This window comes from Enhydra lutris, unplaced genomic scaffold (assembly GCF_002288905.1).
Source record: "Enhydra lutris kenyoni isolate GAN:26980312 unplaced genomic scaffold, ASM228890v2 scaffoldscaffold8, whole genome shotgun sequence".
In the NCBI taxonomy this organism is placed as follows: Eukaryota; Metazoa; Chordata; class Mammalia; order Carnivora; family Mustelidae; genus Enhydra; species Enhydra lutris.
The window spans coordinates 27,658,910-27,679,614 of record NW_019154092.1 but is presented as its reverse complement, the minus strand read 5'-3'; the positions used below and the strand labels follow the sequence as shown (position 1 = coordinate 27,679,614).

Sequence of the window (20,705 nt, the reverse complement as noted above, 5' to 3'; positions counted from 1 at the left end):
TGATTTTCTGTTTCTAGAGTTGCAGTTCTTCTTCTCTTCGATCTCCCGTTGGATTTGTAGGTGTTTGCAATCTTTAGATAAGCTATCTAGCTGATCTCCCGCTACCTGAAGTAGTCTCAGCCTGCTACTTCTCCGCCATCTTGACTCCTCCCCCCTAAGCCATCTTTTAGACAATCTTATCAGATACAACTATGGAGAAGAGAAAGAACATATACCTAAGTTGTTACTTACACTGTTAATAAGTTTCTATTTGCTTTTAATTATTTATATAGCCAAATGTAATTGTGTCCTTAAGTTGCAAGGATTTGAAAATTCTAGTATTTAAAATAAAACATCCTTTAATTTATTTTCCAGGAAAAACACTCAATGATTTTTAGAGAAATAGAGAACACTAAAAGTAAAACGATTACTTATCTTGCAAAAATAGATGAGTTGAATAAGAACTTAAAAGAAAAAGAGAAAGAAAGTAGTATTTTTGCTCAGACACTTGAGAGTTTAAAGTAAGTACTTAAATTTTATCAAAATATTAAGTATTCAATATATTATCTTTAAAAGAGATAAGATCAAATTTCTTTAAGGTTTATTCTTAAAATGGTCCATTATTTTCTATCATTATTTGATGCGGAGTATACATGTGATATTTGATAATTCTGGCTTAAAAACATGAATTGTGGGGGTGTCTGGGTGGCTCAATCAATTAAACATCAGACTCTTGAGCTCAGGTCTTGATCTCAGGTTTGTGACTTTAAGCCCCACATTGGGCTCTACCTAGATGTGGAGCTTACATTAAAAAACAAAAAACAAATAAGCATAAATTGAATTCATTTTTTTATTATTCCCCTGGGTTTACTTTTACTTGAATAACTGGGAATGCTTATTGTTTTCCAAGTATGAGAACTTCTATTAATTATGAAATTGATAATCTTTCCCACAAATTTCAGTATTAGTCACAGGACATGGTTAATAATATATGGTTTTTCACCCGAACTTTTTTGGTAAGTTTTGAGGTAATCCTTTATAAACAGATATTCTACAAAACCTTATGTAATTTGTTCATACTTACTGTCTTTGGAAACCTCTTATTTGGTCCCTTTATTAATCAGGGGCATACCTACCAAGGGTTAGTAAGGTCTTTCACTCAAAGAACGATCATACTCTAAGACCTTTGGTGTTTCCTGAGACCCTCACTTAGAACTTACATACTCTTCCTTTATTCCTTTTGGTTCTTATTATCTGTTTTGTAATACGTTGAGAACAGAGCTTGAAGGACTACAGGAAGGACATGCATTGGTCACATTTAGGAATTACAGTTTGATTCAAATAAGAAGGCTAACACAGCATTAACAAAATCATAGCACTTGAGGGATAAAATGTCAGAAAAACAGTTATCCACAGCTTGATTATCATACTATAATGTCAAGTCAAGTCAGTTCACTCAACAAGGATTTATTTAGCTGTTACTATGGGGTAAAAACTTATGTACAAAATGAGCATTCAGCTTTATCTGAAAGACATAAAATCATATTCAGTATATCATGTAAGAAAGCAAGGAAATGGTTATTTTCAAAGATATTTGCATTATTTGACATCTGTAAGAATATTTTGAGGCTCAGTGATATAAGTCTAAAATTTTATAGTTCACATTAGACTTATAAAGATTTAGTTTAAGTTTAGTTTATAAGGAGTTTGGTTTAAGATTTAGTTTTTTAAGAATTCTTATTATTTCAGTTATAACATTTTTGTCTATTCTGTGGCTAGATTATATTGCCTTTGGGACAAGAGTGGCCACCATGTCCCAGTGACACAGTTCCCTCTCTGAACTTGACAAAACTTTGCTTTCTCACAGGAAAGGGATAAAATGAATAATTGATCCTGTGACATTGTTTATAGATCTATTAATTAACAATGACGATGGATAATGTCAAATAATATTTAAAGATACCATTTTTTGACTTCCTAATGTGCCAGGCACTTTGTGGGCAATCTGTGTACTTCATCTTATCCAGTTCTCACTGCAAATTCTCAAATTATGTAATAACATTCTCATATGAATACTGAGGAAACAGAAGCTCAGGAAATTAAATGATTGTCTTTGTACAGATAATCAGTGGTTAAAGCCAGCTCCAGTTTAGGTCCATCTCATTCCAAAGCATGTGCTCTTAAAACTGTCCATACTGACTCACTAAACTAGGATTGGAAAGAAGATTATTGCAAATAAACTACATTAGTAATAATCTACTGTTATTTTCAATAGGTGACCATATCAAGTTAATCATTATTTATTAAGAACCTACAGTGTGCCTAGTGCCAGACATGAAGAAGGACAAAGAAATGACAAATGGGGAAGTGTACCTTTGAGTATCTGAAGATAATTTTAGAAATACAAACTTGCATATGCAAAATGATTAAAATATGATGATTAGAATAATAGCAATTGAAGCTGTCCTTGACTCTGATTTTTACAACTGTTTCTTCAGTAGGATGTGAAAGGATTTAGGGCCAGACCCATAGGACTTCAGAGTTTATTCTTTTTATCATTATGAGAAAGGAAACACTATTTTCACACACAGTATACATATAAGCATATATAGTCTATATAATATATGTGTGGGTGTAATTAACTAATGAAAATGCTGTCTTGAATATAATCCAAACTCAAATACTTAGTGTGGAGAACAAAGTATATGTGGTCAAAATATAGTGATGTTTGCTGGGAGCAACTGTGAGGTTTTTTGGCTCTGGTCATACTAGCTCTTCCCCATGTAGATTTCATGGTTTCTTTCTTTGTTCCATAATATTGATATTAGAGAGTATTTATATAGGATATCACATAAGAATTTTGGATGTTTTGGGTATAAATGATGAAATGGAACAGACATGAACAAAGCAGATAAAAGGGAGGGACCTTATTCTATTCAGAAGGAGAGTCTCACATCTAAAAATGTGAACAAAAAACATTGTTTTCAAATTTTTGGTAATAGCCATAGTAGAGAAAGAGAGAAAAAAAATGAGTATTTAGTGTTGAGCTGCTGAATCAAATAGAGTAAGATAAAACTGGATTTGCATTCTGGTACTGCTGTTTATTAAGTAGCTTATATAAGCTAATTATGGTAAAGTTTAGTTTCCTCATCTGTAAATTGCTATAATGATTATACTTTCATAGGATTTTGTTGTATTAAATGAGATATTTTATTCAGCACACTTTAACATTTCAGCTCCCCCAAAAAACTTTAGTCCCGCTGCCTTATTAGGTAACTGTGCAGATTACTCAGTTTTCTATACCAGCAGACATAAAAACAAATAAGGGTAACATAAGACAGTGCTGCACTTTTGGGGCGCCTGGGTGGCTCAGTGGGTTAAACCCTCTGCCTTTGGCTCAGGTCATGATCTCGGGGTCCTGGGATCGAGCCCCACGTCGGGCTCTCTGCTCAGCAGGGAGCCTGCTTCCCGCCCCCCTGCCTGCCTCTCTGTCTACCCGTGATCTCTGTCTGTCAAATAAATAAATAAAATCTTAAAAAAAAAAAAAAAGTGCTGCACTTTTGCAGCTCTGTTTATTCTGCCCTCTGTGTTACTGATCAACTTTGGCAATTATTTCTAAAGCACATTCATTTTCATTATTGCTTTAACCACTTTTCCCATGCTTTATCTATTAGTGTTGTTATTTAAATAAAAACCATTTAATATCTGTCTCAGTATATACTTAGTTACAAATGACAAAATACACCCACCTAAGCACAAACAAACATGTTCACACAACAGCTTAAATTAAACAATAGGGAAATGTGTCATCTTATATAACAGAGAGCCTTGGGTAGGGTAAGCTGCAGAATTAGTTGACATTAGTAATCAACAGCTCAACCCTAGGTACTCATTTTTTTCTCTCTCCACTGTGTCCATTGTCATCAAGTTTGAAAACATGACTCATTCACATTTAGTGGGTGTTGAGCCTTTTCTACATGCCTTTAGGTCCTTGTCTTTCATCTTATTAAGCTATGGTAATATTTATGTTCACTTCTAAATAATTAGCCTCATGCTAATTGGCTTAATCCAATTAGAATGTATCTTTGGTGTTATATGCTGCATGGAGGAGGGGTTCTTTTAGAATGGCAATGAAATAGAGGCATGCTGTGTAGGCAACCAAGAGAATCCACTAAATTTCTCCAGAGATTTTCTTACAACTGAATCATTTAGACATATCTCTATGGAAGTTGGCCTATGGAAAGAACTAGGGAATTTTTCCAAAGCCCTTCAGTTCTAAGACTTTTTAATATTCACTCTTCTAAAATGTATCATAAACGTATCTTAAAAAATAAAATATGAATTGATTAATGGCGAATACAATTCTTTCTTCATAGGAATGAATTTATAACCATGAGATATAAAAAGGAGCATGCACAAGCAGTGTTTGATCATCTCATAAGTGAGAAAAAAATCTGTGAAGAGAAACTCTATGAGGAAGAGCAGAGATATCGAACACTAATTACCATGAGGCAAAAAACTCTGGCAGATATTAAAGTGAGTATTATTTTTGGACTGTCTTAGAATGAAAGAAATACAGTGATAGTCAAACTAGCAAGTAGTCTGAGGCACTCATTTCTTATCTTGAAGCAAAGATTTAAATTCTAATAACTTTTGGGCACCTGGGTGGCTCAGTTGTTGAGCCTCTGCCTTCAGCTCAGGTCATGATCCCAGAGTCCTGGGATCGAGCCCTGCATCGGGCTACCTGCTCAGCGGAATACCTGCTTCTCCCTCTCTCACTCCCCCTGCTTGTGTTCCTTCTCTTGCTGTTGCTCTCTGTTAAATAAATAAATAAAATCTTTTTTTAAAAAAATTGTAAAAACTTTTAAAGATGTATGTAATATAGTATACATGTATAAGCTATTTTTGATCCTAATATTTATATAACCATTATTATATATATTCATATACTCAATTACTTTTCTTCCTTTTTACATTTTCAAAGATATTGTTTAATCCATTTAAAAAAATGGAGGAAATACATACCTTAAACAAGTATGTCAGTGAATGAACATACCATCTATAGTACTATTTCTGTGATCCTTCCTACAGAAAAGTATTAATAGAGGAACAATAATTTTATTAATAATAGTGCTAAGTAATATTCTTCCATTTTACATATGGCCATTACATAGAAAAGGGGTATTTTGGGAGGAGGGGGCCTAAAAATATGGAAATAATTGGTGCCATCTAGTGGCAATAAATTATGCCTTCTCTTAGAGAAGTTCCTGAAATCTCAAGATTTGTGATATATGAATGGACTGGGAGGCTTAGACTCAAATGCACACCTCAAAAAGAGAAGGCTTAAGTTATTTACTGATTTAAGCATCATTCTCTACCTCATATTTTATCACAGCAGTAGAATTAGCTGTTTGAATTCAACCACATTTTCCAATTGTACTGGTGCTGAGAACACAGTGGGATCTCAATAATCATTTATTGACTGGCATTTCAGCACTTTAATGGAACAATAATAATTAGTGAAATGGCAAAATATGGTCAGCAGGAGAGAGACAAAGAAAAAATTCCTGTATAACTAGCCTTTCAAAAATGGAGATTTGTATTTTTTTCATCCAAAATCTTGTCTCTGCTGTCCCATTTTGAAATGTACTTAACCTCCAGCTGCTTGTCACATCACCTGGTTTTGTGTTTTGTCCTTGGTACCAGTCTCTATCTGAACTTGTTTTGTTCATTTGTTTTTACTTGTTTGTTGTCTGCCTGCATCTTGCAATACTGATATATTGTCAGTGAGGACAGATTTTCTGTCACATTCTTCTGTGTATCCTAAAAGCTCAGAACTATGCCTGACGCAAGAGAGGCACTCAGTGAATACTCATTGAATGACTGAATGAATAAATGGATAAACATATGCCTTTTTGGTAATTTTGCTGTCCACTTGCATGATAATGCCTGAAAGCAGAAGCATTTCAGAGATACTTTCCGTACTGTGCCATACTTTAGTTGAATACTCATGTTGTATGCAAAATCTGAACGTCTCCCTTTCTCTTTCTCATTCCCCCTCTCTCCTTGATAATACACAAGAAATTTGCCATCCAATCTGTTCTCTCTAGATGAAAATGATTACATTGTCTATTGCTTTCTAGCAATTAAGGATTCTGCTAAATATCTGAATAATACTTCTCCAGTAACCTTTAATTTATATGAAATTGCCTCTTATCAGCTCTTGGATTGCTCTTTGTTATGCATTTACCCTATGTAAACAGAAGCATAGAGTTTGAACATGCATAGTTTAGAAATTTATTTATCTCATCATTAGTGACACTGTTTATGATTATGATCAGTTATTGTCATTAAATAATGGAAAGACAATACAATTTTTCATATAAGACTATTTAAAAATTTGTAAATATGTATGTAATATGAAGCATTCCCATAAAGAAACAAGTTTCATTAGGCATCATTACAGATGTCATATTACTAATCTGGGGTGTCCCCCCTGGGTAAAAGAATTGATCACAATTATGGATCATCTGAAGGAATTGTTTAATAAAAGACCATAAAAGCCACAGTACAATTAACTGGGGATGTAAGAAAACATGCCATAGAATTAGAAATACAAACAGCCAATAAAATGGTTTAAGAAAAAAATATATACAAACTTCAGATAGCATGCAATATAGTTCTGGAGTTAAAATCAACTTTTTGGTAGGTAGTTTCATGTCAGATATCTTTAAATGGAAGATTTTTTTTTTAAGTATTAAATGGAGTTTTTATTAACTGCCTATAATTACCAAATGCAATTAAGATTAAAATCTCAATATAGCATATTCATCAAAGTACTATAGCTATAGCTACTGCTCTTCCTTTTTTATTATTGGAAAGATCCAAACAAAACTGGAGTTTCAGGTATTTTAATCTTTAGTTTTAATTTTAATCTATTATTAGCCATCCTCAGAAGTCCCACTGCTTTTCTATGTCAGTGCCTTTCTCTAGTGCTCTTTCTATAACCTTGCCTTTCTTCCTATAATTTAGGGTATGATATGAGAAAGGTGTAATGGCATTACATTGGATCTTTGGCAGACAGAACAATTTCCAAATTGAGTTCTAAAAGACACAATCTCCCAATACTTTGTGGAGTTTATTGGTTTTTATTTGGCTTCATATTTATATTTCACTCTTAGGAAATACTTATAATAGTGCCATATTTGGCTATTAAATCATTTCTTGACCCTTTCATGTGGAAAATTCTTAGCTAATACAGAGGCAGTGATTCAGTGCCTCATTAGACAGCCAGGTACAGCAATAGTAAAAATCAGAAACAAATTTAATCTCTGAACTAATTTTAAAGATTATTACAATTTAAAAAATTATTCTCCTATTGTCCACTCATCACTTCATTCATGCAACTAGTTCAGGGCACTCAGTGTTGAACGACCAAAACCTTAGCATCAATTTTAAAGATGCAGTCAGCAGAAAGATGGGAGATGCGAAAAACAAACTTGAATATAGTAACATCGCACAAATTACGTACAATAAATTGTGTCGCTGGCCCACTGACCTGATACATTAGGCATGATTAAAATAAAATAAAAACTATTACATATTCTGTGATCTTAATAGTGGGAAATAAATGTGTGAAAAACCTGGAAACATTTAGAAGAGCTGAGCAGTGACCCTCCTAGGCAAGAATAATTTGCCTTAATGCCAATCTTCTTGCCCCCCAAAAGATTTTAAAATAACATGAATTTTTTAAAAATTAAGAACATGGTTTGCATAATATTTTTAACAATTCTAACAGGATTAAACATCAATCACATGTCATAATATTAATTAGGTTCATCATATTGCCTTTTTTTTCATATTGCCTTTTTAAATCAACTTGTTGAACTATATGGCTCTTTGAGGAATGAACATTTTAATTTGAGGACTGGTAGCAAAAGAGTGCTAGTTTTATTTATTTATTTAATTACTTAATTACTTTAAAAAGTTTTTTTGTTGTATTATGTTAGTCACCATACATCATTAGTTTTTGATGTGGTGTTCCATGATTCATCGATTGTGTATAATACCCAGTGTGCTAAGAAATCCATGCCCTCCTTAATACCCATCACCAGGCTCACCCATCTCCCCATCCCTCTCCCTTCTGAAACCCTCAGTTTGTTTCCTCGAATCCATAGTCTCTTGATGGTTCTTCTCCCTCTCTGGTTGCCTCCCCTTCATTTTTCCCTTCTAATGTCCTCCATGCTATTGCTTATGTTCCACAAGTAAGTGAAACCATATGATAATTGACTTTCTCTGCTTGACTTATTTCACTCAGCATAATCTCCTCCAGTCCCATCCATGTCAATGCAGAAGTTGGGTATTCATCGTTTCTGATGGCTAATATTCCTTTGTGTATATGGACCTTGTTTTATACTGGGGGACACCAAGTTTTCTGCAATGATCATAGATACTCAGAAATCAGGAAGGAGTAACACTAGAATGTAAAGGAAATATGTAGCATTGGTATAAGGGATTCCCAAATATGAATTTAATATATTTTGGTTGTTTGATTAGAGCATGATCCATTAAACAAGGAAGAAGCCTCTCTTCTTTTTGCATCTCTCTCCAGCATTGTGTTACATCTTGCAGATATGTCCCAAGATATCTACTAACACTACATTAAAGCACTATATATGAAGCTTGAATAGGCCTTTTATTTTTTGTTTTTGGGGGGGTTTTTTGTTTTGTTTTTTAAGATTTTATTTATTTGTTTATTCATTTATTTGTTAGGAAGAGAAAGCACAAGCAGGGGGAGTGTCAGGCAGAGGGAGAAGCAAACTCTTCACTGAGCAAGGAGCCTGATGTGGGACTCGATCCCAGAACACTGGGATCATGACCTGAAGCCAAAGGTTTAAGTAACTGAGCCACCCAGGCGTCCTGGCTTTTTATTTTTTGAACTGGCAATCTATCATGATTTTTAGCTTTTGTCCCCCAACTACCTAGAGGCATCTATTAAAATCACTTGGCCATAATCCATTTCAGTTTTTCTATACATTGGTATTTTTTTTACATTATTGTGATAATACTCTATCAACACACTTTGGATATTGTGCCTTCTCCAGGTAACATTAATTTCCTAGTGGGACTGCCACTTTTGAAATTCCTCCACCCTCCCCACTACAGAGTAATAGCATAAATATATGATTATTCTCATTTAGTCAATTAAAGTAATTATTGTATGAGTTCCCACATATCAGATTGCATTCTTATGTGCACCTAATTGGTTAGGCTTTATTAAAATTGCAATACATTACTGGATTCCATTTATACCCATTTAATGCTGAATATCTATTGGTCTGTAGTTCTTCTATTTTGTATTTTGTTCAGATATTTGTATCAGAGATTTTTACAAGAGTTTTTCAAATGAAACAAGGTTTTTTTTCTTTGTTAAATAGCATAACACATTTCAGTTTCTTAAAGTTTTGAGAAATTCTCCCATGATACTAATAAGATATGTGATGAGTTAGAGATTTTACCTCACTTGCAAGCTAACAAGTTAGCCTGCCATAGTTTCACAGATGCTGGGAGAAGGCATGAAACTCCTGGGTGAGAAGCAGAGATTTTATTGCTTCCTACACAACAGCAGTGTGAGCTTCATGTTTGCATAGGTTCACCTTGGCTCTAAGTCTTGTGGAGTAAAAGGAAAGTGGTCAGGTGAATGCTACATAGATACAAGGAATTTTTATCACAGCTGACGAACTTGGAATGTAGGAAAGCCACAGTTTTTTATGGAAGCTTGCAGCAAATGTGCCCAGCCTTTGCCCCAGACGAAGTCATTACATTTGGTATGCAATATTGAAAATGTAGTTCTGGATAAAGGTTGTCATAAGTGTATAAACATGATGGTGAATTCCCCCCTATATATATTACCTGAGCTTGACTCTTTTCTGAAGAAAAGTATTTTTAAAATTTATTCAGTTTATTTTTTGGGTTTTGCATGATTAATGTTTTCTAATTCTTGAGTCAATATGCTCAAGCTACATTTTTCTAGAAAAGATGATTTTAATGAGGTTTTCAAATTTATTATCATTAAGTTATATGAAATATATATTTTTTCATTTCTTCTTTTTCTGTAGTCATATTCTTTTCTCATTCACTAGGCTTGTTTTTTCTTTTTCTTGATTGACACTGTTAAATTTTTTCCTTGTAGTTGTTTTTTGACACATTTCAAATTCTGATTTTTTCATGATGATTATTTTTGTTCTCTAAGTCACTAGTTTTAGCTTTTTTCTTTGTTAACTACTCTTTTTGACTGATTTTTATAATTTTATTTTGTTTTTCCTTTTTTTTAACAAGCTGAGTTGAATACTTTAGTTTTTTCTTTTTTATTTATAATGAAAAAAAAAAAAAAAAAAAAAAAAAAAAAGAAATGACCAAGTAGTCTCTGAATGCAATTTTGCCAGTTTTAATAACTTACACTCTATATTGGTCTTGGCAATGATTTTTTGCATATGAATGCCAAAAGCACATGAAACAAATGCAAAAATAAACAAATAGGACTACATTAAACTGAAAAGCTTCTCCATAAAAAATAAATAATGAATAGGTTGAAAAGACAGCCTATTAAATGGCAGAAAATATTTGCAAACTATATCTCTGATAAAGGGTTAATATCAAAAATAGATACGTAACTCCTACAACTCAATGGCAAAAAAAAAACAAAAACAAAAACAAACAAACAAAAAAACAGAAATAATCCACTTAAAAATGGACAAAGAGCCAGAATAGACATTTTTCAAAAAAAGTATACTGATGGGCAACAGATAAATGATAAGATGCTCAATATTACAAATCATCAGGAAAATGAAATTAGAAGCCCAATGAGATATCATCCCTCTTTCTTGTTAGGATGGTATTTATCAAAAACATAAGGGATAACAAGTATTTTGAAGGATGTGAAGAGAAGGGAACCCTATATATTGTTGCTAGGAATATAAGTTGGTACAGCCATATGGAAAACAGTGTGGAGTTTTTTTTAAAAATTAAAAATAGAAATCCATTAATTCAGCAGTCTCACTTCTAGGTATATTTCTGAAGGAGACAATCAGTATCTAAAAGAGGTATCTGCATTCTTGTGTTCATTGCTGCTTCATTCACAGGAGCCAGCATATGGAATCAATTTAAGTGTCTGTCAATGTATGAATGGATAAAAAAAAAGTTATGGATAGATAGATAGATAGATATTCATTTTATATATAATGCAATATTTTTCGGTCATGAGACAGAATGAAATCTTGCCATTTGCAATAAAATAGGTAAACTTAGAAGTACTTCACTTACGTTAAGTAAGCCAGACAAAGAAAGACAAATACTATATGATCTCACTTATTTGTGGAATCTAAAAAAAAAAAAAAAAAACCAAAAAAAGTTGAACTCAGTATAGAATGGTGGTTTTTTGGGGCCAGGGGGATGGGTAAAATGGGGGTGATGCTGGTCAAAGGGTACAAACCTTTCATTATAAGATGAGTAAATTCTGGGGATCTAATGTATTGCATGGTAACTATAGGTAGTAATTGTATTGTATTGTATACTTGAAATTTGCTAGGAGAGTGTAGATTGTAAACATTCTTATCCATACACACAAAAAGATAATTACATGAGATGATGGTTGTTTTGCTTAACCTGATTGCGGTCATCATTTCACTCTGTAAACATATATCAAATTGTCACATTACACATTTTAAATATATACAGTTTTATTTATCAATTAAACTTCAACAAAGCCAGGGAAAAATAAATTTCTGTTAAAAGATTTTGTTTAATTTGCTTGAGATTATCAAACAGAATCACTGCAACTTTTGTTCCATGGATAATTTATGAACAAATAAATTAAATGAAATGTTTAGTTCAACATGAATTAATTTGTGGGTTTTGCTTTATATATTTCTAGTTCATGTTATTCAGTGCATAGAGACTCAAAATTATTAAATGACAATTTTGATCATGTTTTTTAACGTAATGGCAATTTTCTCCTTTGTATTGTTTGAGAGTTAATATCAACAGCTGGTCTTTTTGGTAGACTAACCTAATTTTACATTTTATTTTTAAGTATTCTGGCTTATTTTTTAGGTATGCATTTGTGACCATTATAGAGCAATATTTAGGATAATTTTACTTTTGAATCCATTTTGCTTTAGTAATTTATATAACTAGTTTTATTGGTTCTTGCTTCTATATTCTTGCCTAATGCTTTCTATGGTGATGCTACCTTTCTATTTTTGCCATTATTGCTTTTTTGGCATATTGACTGTTGTGGTTTGATTTTATTGCTTTTAATAATGTAAAGTGGAGACATTCTACTTTTAATTATATCACTGTTTCAAATTTCCATCTAAATGTGCTCATATATTAGTAATGCAGATAAACATTGAAGGATAAAGCTGGTAATGTAGGTTCGGGTTATATGATGAAGACCCACTTGAAAAGTTTACACTTAATTTGTAAAGCAGTGGGAGGCATGACAAATTTTGCAGGAGTACAGTGTGCTCAGAGATAGGCAAGATAAATTAGACAGCATTATGTAGGACAAACTGAAGTGAAATGAAAACAGGAGTTACAGATACAAGTTACAGGAAAATGCCTTTGTAATTAAAGACAAGTGATGAGACATTGATGGAGCAGGAATGAGGTTTACAGACTTAACAGAGACTGATGTCAAATTGTATATGATAAACAAAAAAAAGAACAGAATATATAGAGGGAGGTACAATACTGGTTGACTAGAAAAATTATGGTGGCATTTATAGTATAAAGACCTATTAATGACTGGCTTTGCTGAGAAGAGGATCTATCTTGGACATGGTAGAAATTATGTAAGTGAAAGTATGTACCTAATCACTATGTGGAGATAGAGTTTGGGAGATAGAGTAGAAAAGGATAGAGTAGAAAATCGTACAGCATTAATAGTTGAAGCCATGGGAGCTCGTGAAAGTTATAAAGAAAAGTGTCAGAGAATATCTGAAGACAGACCCTGAGTGTGTAAGTTGTTACATTATTATCTGTCAGAATTTTTATATTCAGCTTGGTGACAACTGGGGCTAAGGCTCTGCAGACTACATTTTTCTTTGTCACATGCCTCTAAGGCTCCGAAAAATATAGGGCACTAGAGGAGGAATGAAAGGATGAAGGAGGAAGAAGTGTGTTCTTTCCTGCTGGCTTCTAGTAGCCTTCCTGTCAGCTTTATCCTAGAAATGCATATTCAACTGAAAACAGCAGTTCGTGTCCATAGCTATGCCTGAATACAACTTGGCTGTTAGGAGAGCATCAGTGATAGAAAGAGTAGTATCAGATTGGTAAAGGCAGAAGATTAAATATAATAGTGAAAGGAGCAAGAACATTGAAAGAAATTGGAAAAGGCAGCTTTAGAATAGTCTTTCAAGAGCTTTGGTAATAAAATAATTTGCATAGTTCTATTTATTTTTTTTGCAAATTGCAAGTCATAGGTATATTTTCTAACAAAAGGGAAAGAGATCGGATTGAGGGAGAGATTGTATTATATGTTGTATTATGCAGTTTTATTTATTTTTTATTATGTTATATTAGTCACCATACAGTATATCATTAGTTTTTGAAGTATGCAGTTTTATTTAACTATTTGGTTCCTATTCCAATTGGTGATGCTTTTGAGGGAGACAACACTGTCTCACTCACAGGAGTACTTCCAGAGTCCATCTGATGTCTAGGACTTAATAAGTACTCAACATTGCTGAGTTGAAGTCCAGATGAAGTGATGTGACTCCTATAAGAGTAACTGGAAGAGATGGCTTTATATTTTAATTTACTTTGGCAAGGATAAACAAAATTGTTCCTCATTCATTCATTCATTCATTCACTTACTTATTTATTTATTTTGAAGTTGTGTGTCCCGTGTCACAATATGGGTGAGATTCTGAATATCTTAAATGAAAGGTAACATTTGCTCCCACTTGGCTTCACTGAGCAATGGTGAGGCCCAAATTAAAATACAATACAGCTTCTTGAATTAAGCGTAGAATTCTCTAGAACCCAGGAAGAGGAGTTTGAAGGAAATCTTGGACAGCCTGCAAAGGTGATGAAACAACCAACCAAACAAAAACTAAGTCTTGGAGGGTGGTAATAAGTTAGTCAAGGAAAGAATAGTTCAAGTAGTGAAAACAATAGGAGAAAAGGCAGACAGGTATCAAAAATAAGCATGCATTTAGGGAATGGCATGTAGTTTATTATGTTTGGAGATCAGATGGAGGGGGAAAGACCACATACCTACTGATGGGAGCACCATTATGAAAGCTGTGAATGTCATACTAAGGAGTTTAGACTTTATGTGATGAGTAAGTGATCAGAAGAATAATAAAGGTATTACAGCAGCTGAGGAAAATCCCACTAAAATTAGCAGAGATTTCCACTGCTCTGCTATCCACCTTGGTGTGGTGCTATTAGGCCAGAGTTGGACTGAGACATTTATCCTGTCAGCAGTTAGAGTTTGGGAAAGGCCTACAGTGCCTGAAACTGGCTCAGAAGATGCTGCCATAAAAGAGCCCTTTACCCCCAGTATGATGAAGTGAATATTTCTTTTTCTTAGTATTTCATGATGTATAACAATGGTTGGCAAACATTGATTACGTGTAATAAGCTGGAGGATGAGTGTTTTTGGCTGCAGCAATACCAACTAAGAATTTAGTGGTGAGGTTGGAAGAACAAATATTGTTAAAATGTCTATAATACCCAAGGCAGTCGACACATTCAGTGCAATCCTCATCAAAATACCACTAACAGTTTTCACAGAACTAAAACAAACAGTCCTAAAATGTGTATAGAACCACAAAAGACCCTGAATAGCCAAAGCAATCATAAAAAGGAAAAATAAACTTGGAGACATCAGAATTCTGGACTTCAAGCTATATTATACAGCTGTAATAATCAAGACAATATGGTACTGGCAGATACAAAGACCAATGGAACCAAATAGAAAACCCAGAAATAGATCCACAACTATATGGTCAACTGATCTTCGACAAAGCAGAAAAGAATATCCAATGGTAAGACAGTTTCTATAAATGATGTTGGGAAAACTGGACAGCAACCTGCAAAAGAATGAAACTGTGGGACACATGGGCGGCTCAGTCAGTTGAACATCCAACTCTTCATTTCAGCTCAGGTCATGATCTAAGGATTGTGGGATCAAGCCCCATGTTGGGCTCCAGTCTCTGCATGGAATCTGCTTATCTCCCTCTTTCTCCGCCCCTCTACCCGCTCATACACTCACAATTTCTCTCTCTCAAATAAATAAATCTTAAAAATAAAAAAAAGTATGGAACTGGACCCCTTTCATACACCATACACAAAAATAAATTCAAAATGGGTGAAAGACCTAAATGTGAGACAGGAAACCTTCAAAATCCTAGAGAAGAACAAAGGCAGTAACCTCTTTGACCTCAGCTGTAGCAACTTCATACTAGAAATGTCTCTGGAGACAAGGGAAACAAAAGCTAAAATGAGCTATAGGACTTTGTCAAGATGAAAAGCTTCTGTTCTGTGAAGGAAATGATCAACAAAACTAAAAGACAGTCTACAAAATAAAAGATATTGGCAAATGACATATCTGATAAAAGGTTAGTATCAAAAATCCATAAAGAAGTTATTAAACTTAATACCTCCAAAACAAATAATCCAGTTAAGAAATAGGCAGAAGACATGAATAGACATTTTTCCAAAGAAGATATTCAGATGTCCAACAGACACATGAAAAGATGATCAATATCACTCATCATCAGGGAAATACAAATCAAAACCACAATGAGATACCACCTCACACCTGTCACAGTGGCTAACACAGGAACAATAGGTGTTGGTGAGGATATGGAGAACATGGAACTCTCTTATATAGTTGGTAGGAATGCAAACTGGCACAGCCACTTTGGAAAACAGTATGGAGTTTCCTCAGAAAGTTAAAAATTAAACTGCCCTATGATCCAGCAATTGCACTAATAGGCATTTACTCAAAGGATACAAAAATACTGATGTTTATTGCAGCATTATCAACAATAACCAAATTATGAAAGGAGCCCAAATGTCAATTGATCGTTGAATGGATATAGTGGTATCTATATACAGTGGAATATTACACAGCCATCAAAAATAATGAAATCTTTCCATTTGCAATGATAGGGATGGAGCTAGACTGTAAAATAAGTCAGTCAGAGGAAGACAAGTACCACATGATTTCACTCATATGTAGAACTTAAGAAACAAAACAAGGAAGGAAAAATAGGAGAAGGAAAAAAAGAAAGAAGCAAACCATAAGAGATTCTTACCTAGAGAACAAACTGAGGGTTAATGGAGAGGAGGTAGGCAGATCATGGGCTAATGGATGGTGACTGTTAAGGAGGGCACTTGTTTTGAGCACTGAATATTATATTTAATATTGAATCACTGAATTTTACTCCTGAATCCAACATTACACTATATGTTAACTAACTAGAATTTAAATAAAATTTAATAAAAAATGAAAGAAGATGAGGAATTTAATGGTGACAAGGTTTTAGCAAGGTGAAAGGATGAATTAGATACTTTTTTAAGTTTTTATTTTAATTCCAGTTCATTAACATGCAGTGTAATATTAGATTCTGTTGTACAGTGTAGTGATTCAGCACTTCTGTGCAACACCTGATGCTCATCACAAGTGCACTCCTTAATCCCCATCACCTATTTAGCCCATCGTCCCACCCATCTTCCCTCTAGTAATCATCAGTGTATTCGCTCATCAGTCTGTTTCTTGACTTGCCTCTCTGTTTCTTTCTCCTTTTCCCCCCATTTCTTAAATTCCACATATGAGTGAAATCATATGGTATGTCTTTCTCTGACTGACTTCACTTAGACTAATACTCTGTAGCTCCATCCTTGTTGCTGCAAATGGCATGAATTCATTTTTTTATGGCTGAGTAATATTCTTGTGTGTATGTATATGCACATTCAATGATACATACGTATACATATATATGTATATATACATGGACTATATAAAATTATATATATATGCCAAAATTTTTCCCCTCAGATCTAGGGTTAGGGTTCAGTTTAGAGCCAGGGTGATGGTATGTGTCTATTATCCTACAGTTCAGAGACCTCTCCAGGGGGATTACTTTTGGATTAGGGAAATAGGGTTAAGGTTAGGTTTAAAGTTAAGGGTTAGTGGTAAAAGGTTAGGAGTTAAGAGTTAGGATTAGGTTTAGAGCTAGGGTTAAGAATTCCTGATAATGTTTTTGATTTAATATAGGTGGAGCTTAATAACTATTTGGATATTGATCAATTTAAAAAATTGATCAAAATATATATCAAGTTTTTACTTTGACAGCAGAATGGTTAGTGGTGTCAGCATTGAAAAATATAGACTGAGGAATAGGTTGACAACTGGATTCAATCAAATTTGAGATACCTTTGAAGGAGATACATGGAGTCCAGTGTCCTCTAAATGTAAGGATCTGGAACTGAAGAACAAGAGTTTGAACAACGGTATGGTTGTAGAAGCTGTAAGCATATACATTGCATCAGAGACTTCAGGAAATATTTCATAATACTAAGAATATTGAGAAGAAAGGTCAAGACACACTCCTGGTTGGATGATTATGATACGAAAAGTAGCAAGAAAAAAAGAAGCAAAAGGCAGAGATTATAGTCAGAAAGTGAGATATGAGAGTTTAAAACTTCAGCTGTAGTGCCATTCTAGATGATAACAAAGTCAGAAGGGTGTCCATGGGTATGAATTGTTAATGGGACGTAGAATTGAAGTTAACTAGATTTGAGTAAGTCCATAAACTCTAAGATTAAAATGTTGGATAAGTTATCCAGATAGATACTGGAGTAAAACAGAATGATGGTGGAACACAGGATAGACAGGAAGAGAAGATAGAGACACATGGGTTGAAGTCTTTCCTTAGTGTGGGAAAATGACTAGAAAATCATTAAATGACAGTGCATTAGGGTGAAAGAAGGCTTATATTCTTTAGGATATAGGATTATATTCTTTAAGACGAAAGATTGTATTCTTTCTTTAAGCATTATAAAACTCAAAGAGTATTTTTTACATAAGCATGGAGAAATAATGGTTTGAAGCAATAATGGAGAACTAGGATTATGCTAATTACAACCAGACCCTCTAATATATAGGACCTTGAGAAATTAATATTCTTTAATTCAGGCCCAGATTTAGATAATGCAGACAGTTTTTATTCAGTGTTTTATAATGAGAATGAAATGCACTCGGAGCTTGTTTACCAATGAATAGTCCTTCCAGAGTCCACTTTGGAAAGATTTAAACTGGGATAATGATTCAGTGTGATTAATAAGTATATACTGAGTTCCTACTACATAAAATACACTATTCTAGATGCTGAGGATTATGGGAATAAAACACAGTTTTCAACTCTGAGAAGCATACTAGCTTCACAAAGGAGAGAGAATCATAACTTTATTTTAATAGGTTTTGCTAACTAGAGAGAATCAAAGAAAGAGAGACTTAAAATATAATCTGTAAATATTTTCAACTTTACTATCCTTACCAGTTTTTTTTCAAAGAAAAAAAGTGACTTGCTGAGGCCACTAAGACTTGATATGGTATTGTTTCTACCTACACCCTTAGTAAGGCATCAACAGAGTACATTATATCTTATAAGTTACTATATATAAAATAATTATATATTAGCATCTATAATCCAGAATTGTTTGAAAGTATCACTTATATAATGGCTTAGCAGTGCTGAATAGTATGGTACTTTATTTTTTATTTTTGGTTGTACCTATAATTAAAAGAACTTACAATTGTCCTGTCCATTTTCCTTTAAATTGTATGAATTTTACTTCAGTTGTTACCTTCAGGAAGGTCACCTCACCTTGCTTTCAGAAAAAAAAGTGAATTTAATGTTGCATAAATGAGGTAGCTACAGGGTTATAATATTCATAAGGATAGGTCTTAGACTAAAGTACTCCACCACAGCCAGGAATTTTTTTCAATTACTAAGAGTTTCTAGTCTGTTCCCATTTCTCTAAGCTTTTCAGGGGAGATAGAGATAGAGACAGGAAGATAGACCAGGTGGAGAGGGGAGAGAGGTGAAGATAGAGACTAGCTATCACTCTGTCTTTAGTGAGGTATTGGTGGTTTTCTGTTTTAAGTATCAGCACCATGAAATTTCTCTTAAACTTAGGCGATATTCTGACAAATATCAGAGATGTGACTTGTACATTGTCCTGTGGGGAGCATTGTTAACATTACCCAAATAGCCCTCCCACTGTCTGATTTATCTGTTTTTAGAAAACGTATACCTGACCTCCTGAGGGAGCTGCATTTCTCAAATGTGGGTGCCATGATAATAATAACAGTTTGAGAGAAAATGAAATAGGCTATAAAGAGAAAGGAAATGGAATATATAAACTAGTGTACAGTGTCATGTTCATTTTCAGTACTATATAAAATAATGAAAATGTTTTTTGATAACCTTTGTTGATTTTTATAATGTGAAACACCCTTTTTAGAAAAAGACGATGAATGAACAAAACAAAGCAAAAAATTAGTAAAAATATTTTTAGCTTTTGGCTCAAATTTATGCATTGTTTTCCAAAAGTTTAGATTAGAATTGAATTCTGAAACAGAAGAGCTTTAAGATAAATGTGTTAATATCCAGTTTTTGCACCTCTTAAGTTGCTCTTTCAGGATTCAAGTACAAGGATGATCTTGTTGACAAAGCAATTCAGTATGGTAGGCAGGAAAGGTTTTGTTTTTCTAACTTTACAGTTGCATTTGGGGAACTTAAGTATAGAGACATTAAACAAGACTTTCTCATAATTGCTTAGCTTTTAAGTTGCCTATCTGGGATTAAAATGGTTACCCTAGTTTCTAGTACTCTTACCCCCAAATATATTGAATTCCTGCCCCTCCCATAAACAGTAAAGCAGTAGGATATCATTACTACTTATCACTAGTGCTGCGTAGCCTTACAGTGGTCATTGTTCTTTGGGTCCTAAGATAAAATAAGAAAAATTAAAGTCCAGTTGTGCTTACAGTAACTTGAATAATTGTTTTTCTGAAATTGAAAGGTAGAATACAAACAAAACATATCAAGGATTTTTCTACGTGTTCATTAGTAAATGAGTTTTATATTCACCAGGAACATTTTCCTTGGGCATATAGAACGTAAGTATCTCCCAATTTCAGCTCGTTCCTATCACAGTATTATAACCACTATTTGTGTGATGGGACACAGGCAAGTTGTGTATATTGGGAAAGGGATATTGTTAGGAGTGATGAGGTAAAAGAACACAGCACCATAATTTGCTACCCCACAGTGGGCACACCAAAGCTGGGTAGAGCATAGTGCCCACACAAAGGATGCTCCTGGCTCTGGTGGCCAAGGGAGATTATATTTCTGGACCCTATGGGCCTGAAACAATTGGAGAGATAGTTCTTGCCAGGCTCCCATCTCTAGGGCACTACACAGACAGCAGACTTGAAACACACCCCCAGCCTGTCTACTCGACCTGGACCTTCAACCTGTGGGCTACCACACATCTAGAAGCTATAGAAGTACTCTCAGAGAATGAATGCCAGCAGATATCATCTTTGAGCTCTTACTTGGCTTTGCTACAGTTCATTAGTACATCCTAGAAAGGAGCTCATACACCCATCTGGAGCCCAGAATTTTGCAACTCTTACTAAT

The 20,705-nt window shown here is 33.9% G+C and overlaps 1 protein-coding gene across 1 annotated transcript in view; it reads left to right on the top strand.

Annotated features, from left to right (window-relative positions):
• LOC111142411 (coiled-coil domain containing 178) overlaps positions 1 to 20,705 on the top strand; it is a 397,276-nt gene that overhangs the window by 132,003 nt on the left and 244,568 nt on the right. The window contains exons 16-17 of the mRNA XM_022495479.1: positions 355 to 500; positions 4,356 to 4,515. Of these exons, the coding sequence (XP_022351187.1) occupies positions 355 to 500; positions 4,356 to 4,515 (306 nt within the window). The remainder of the gene's footprint in view (positions 1 to 354; positions 501 to 4,355; positions 4,516 to 20,705) is intronic.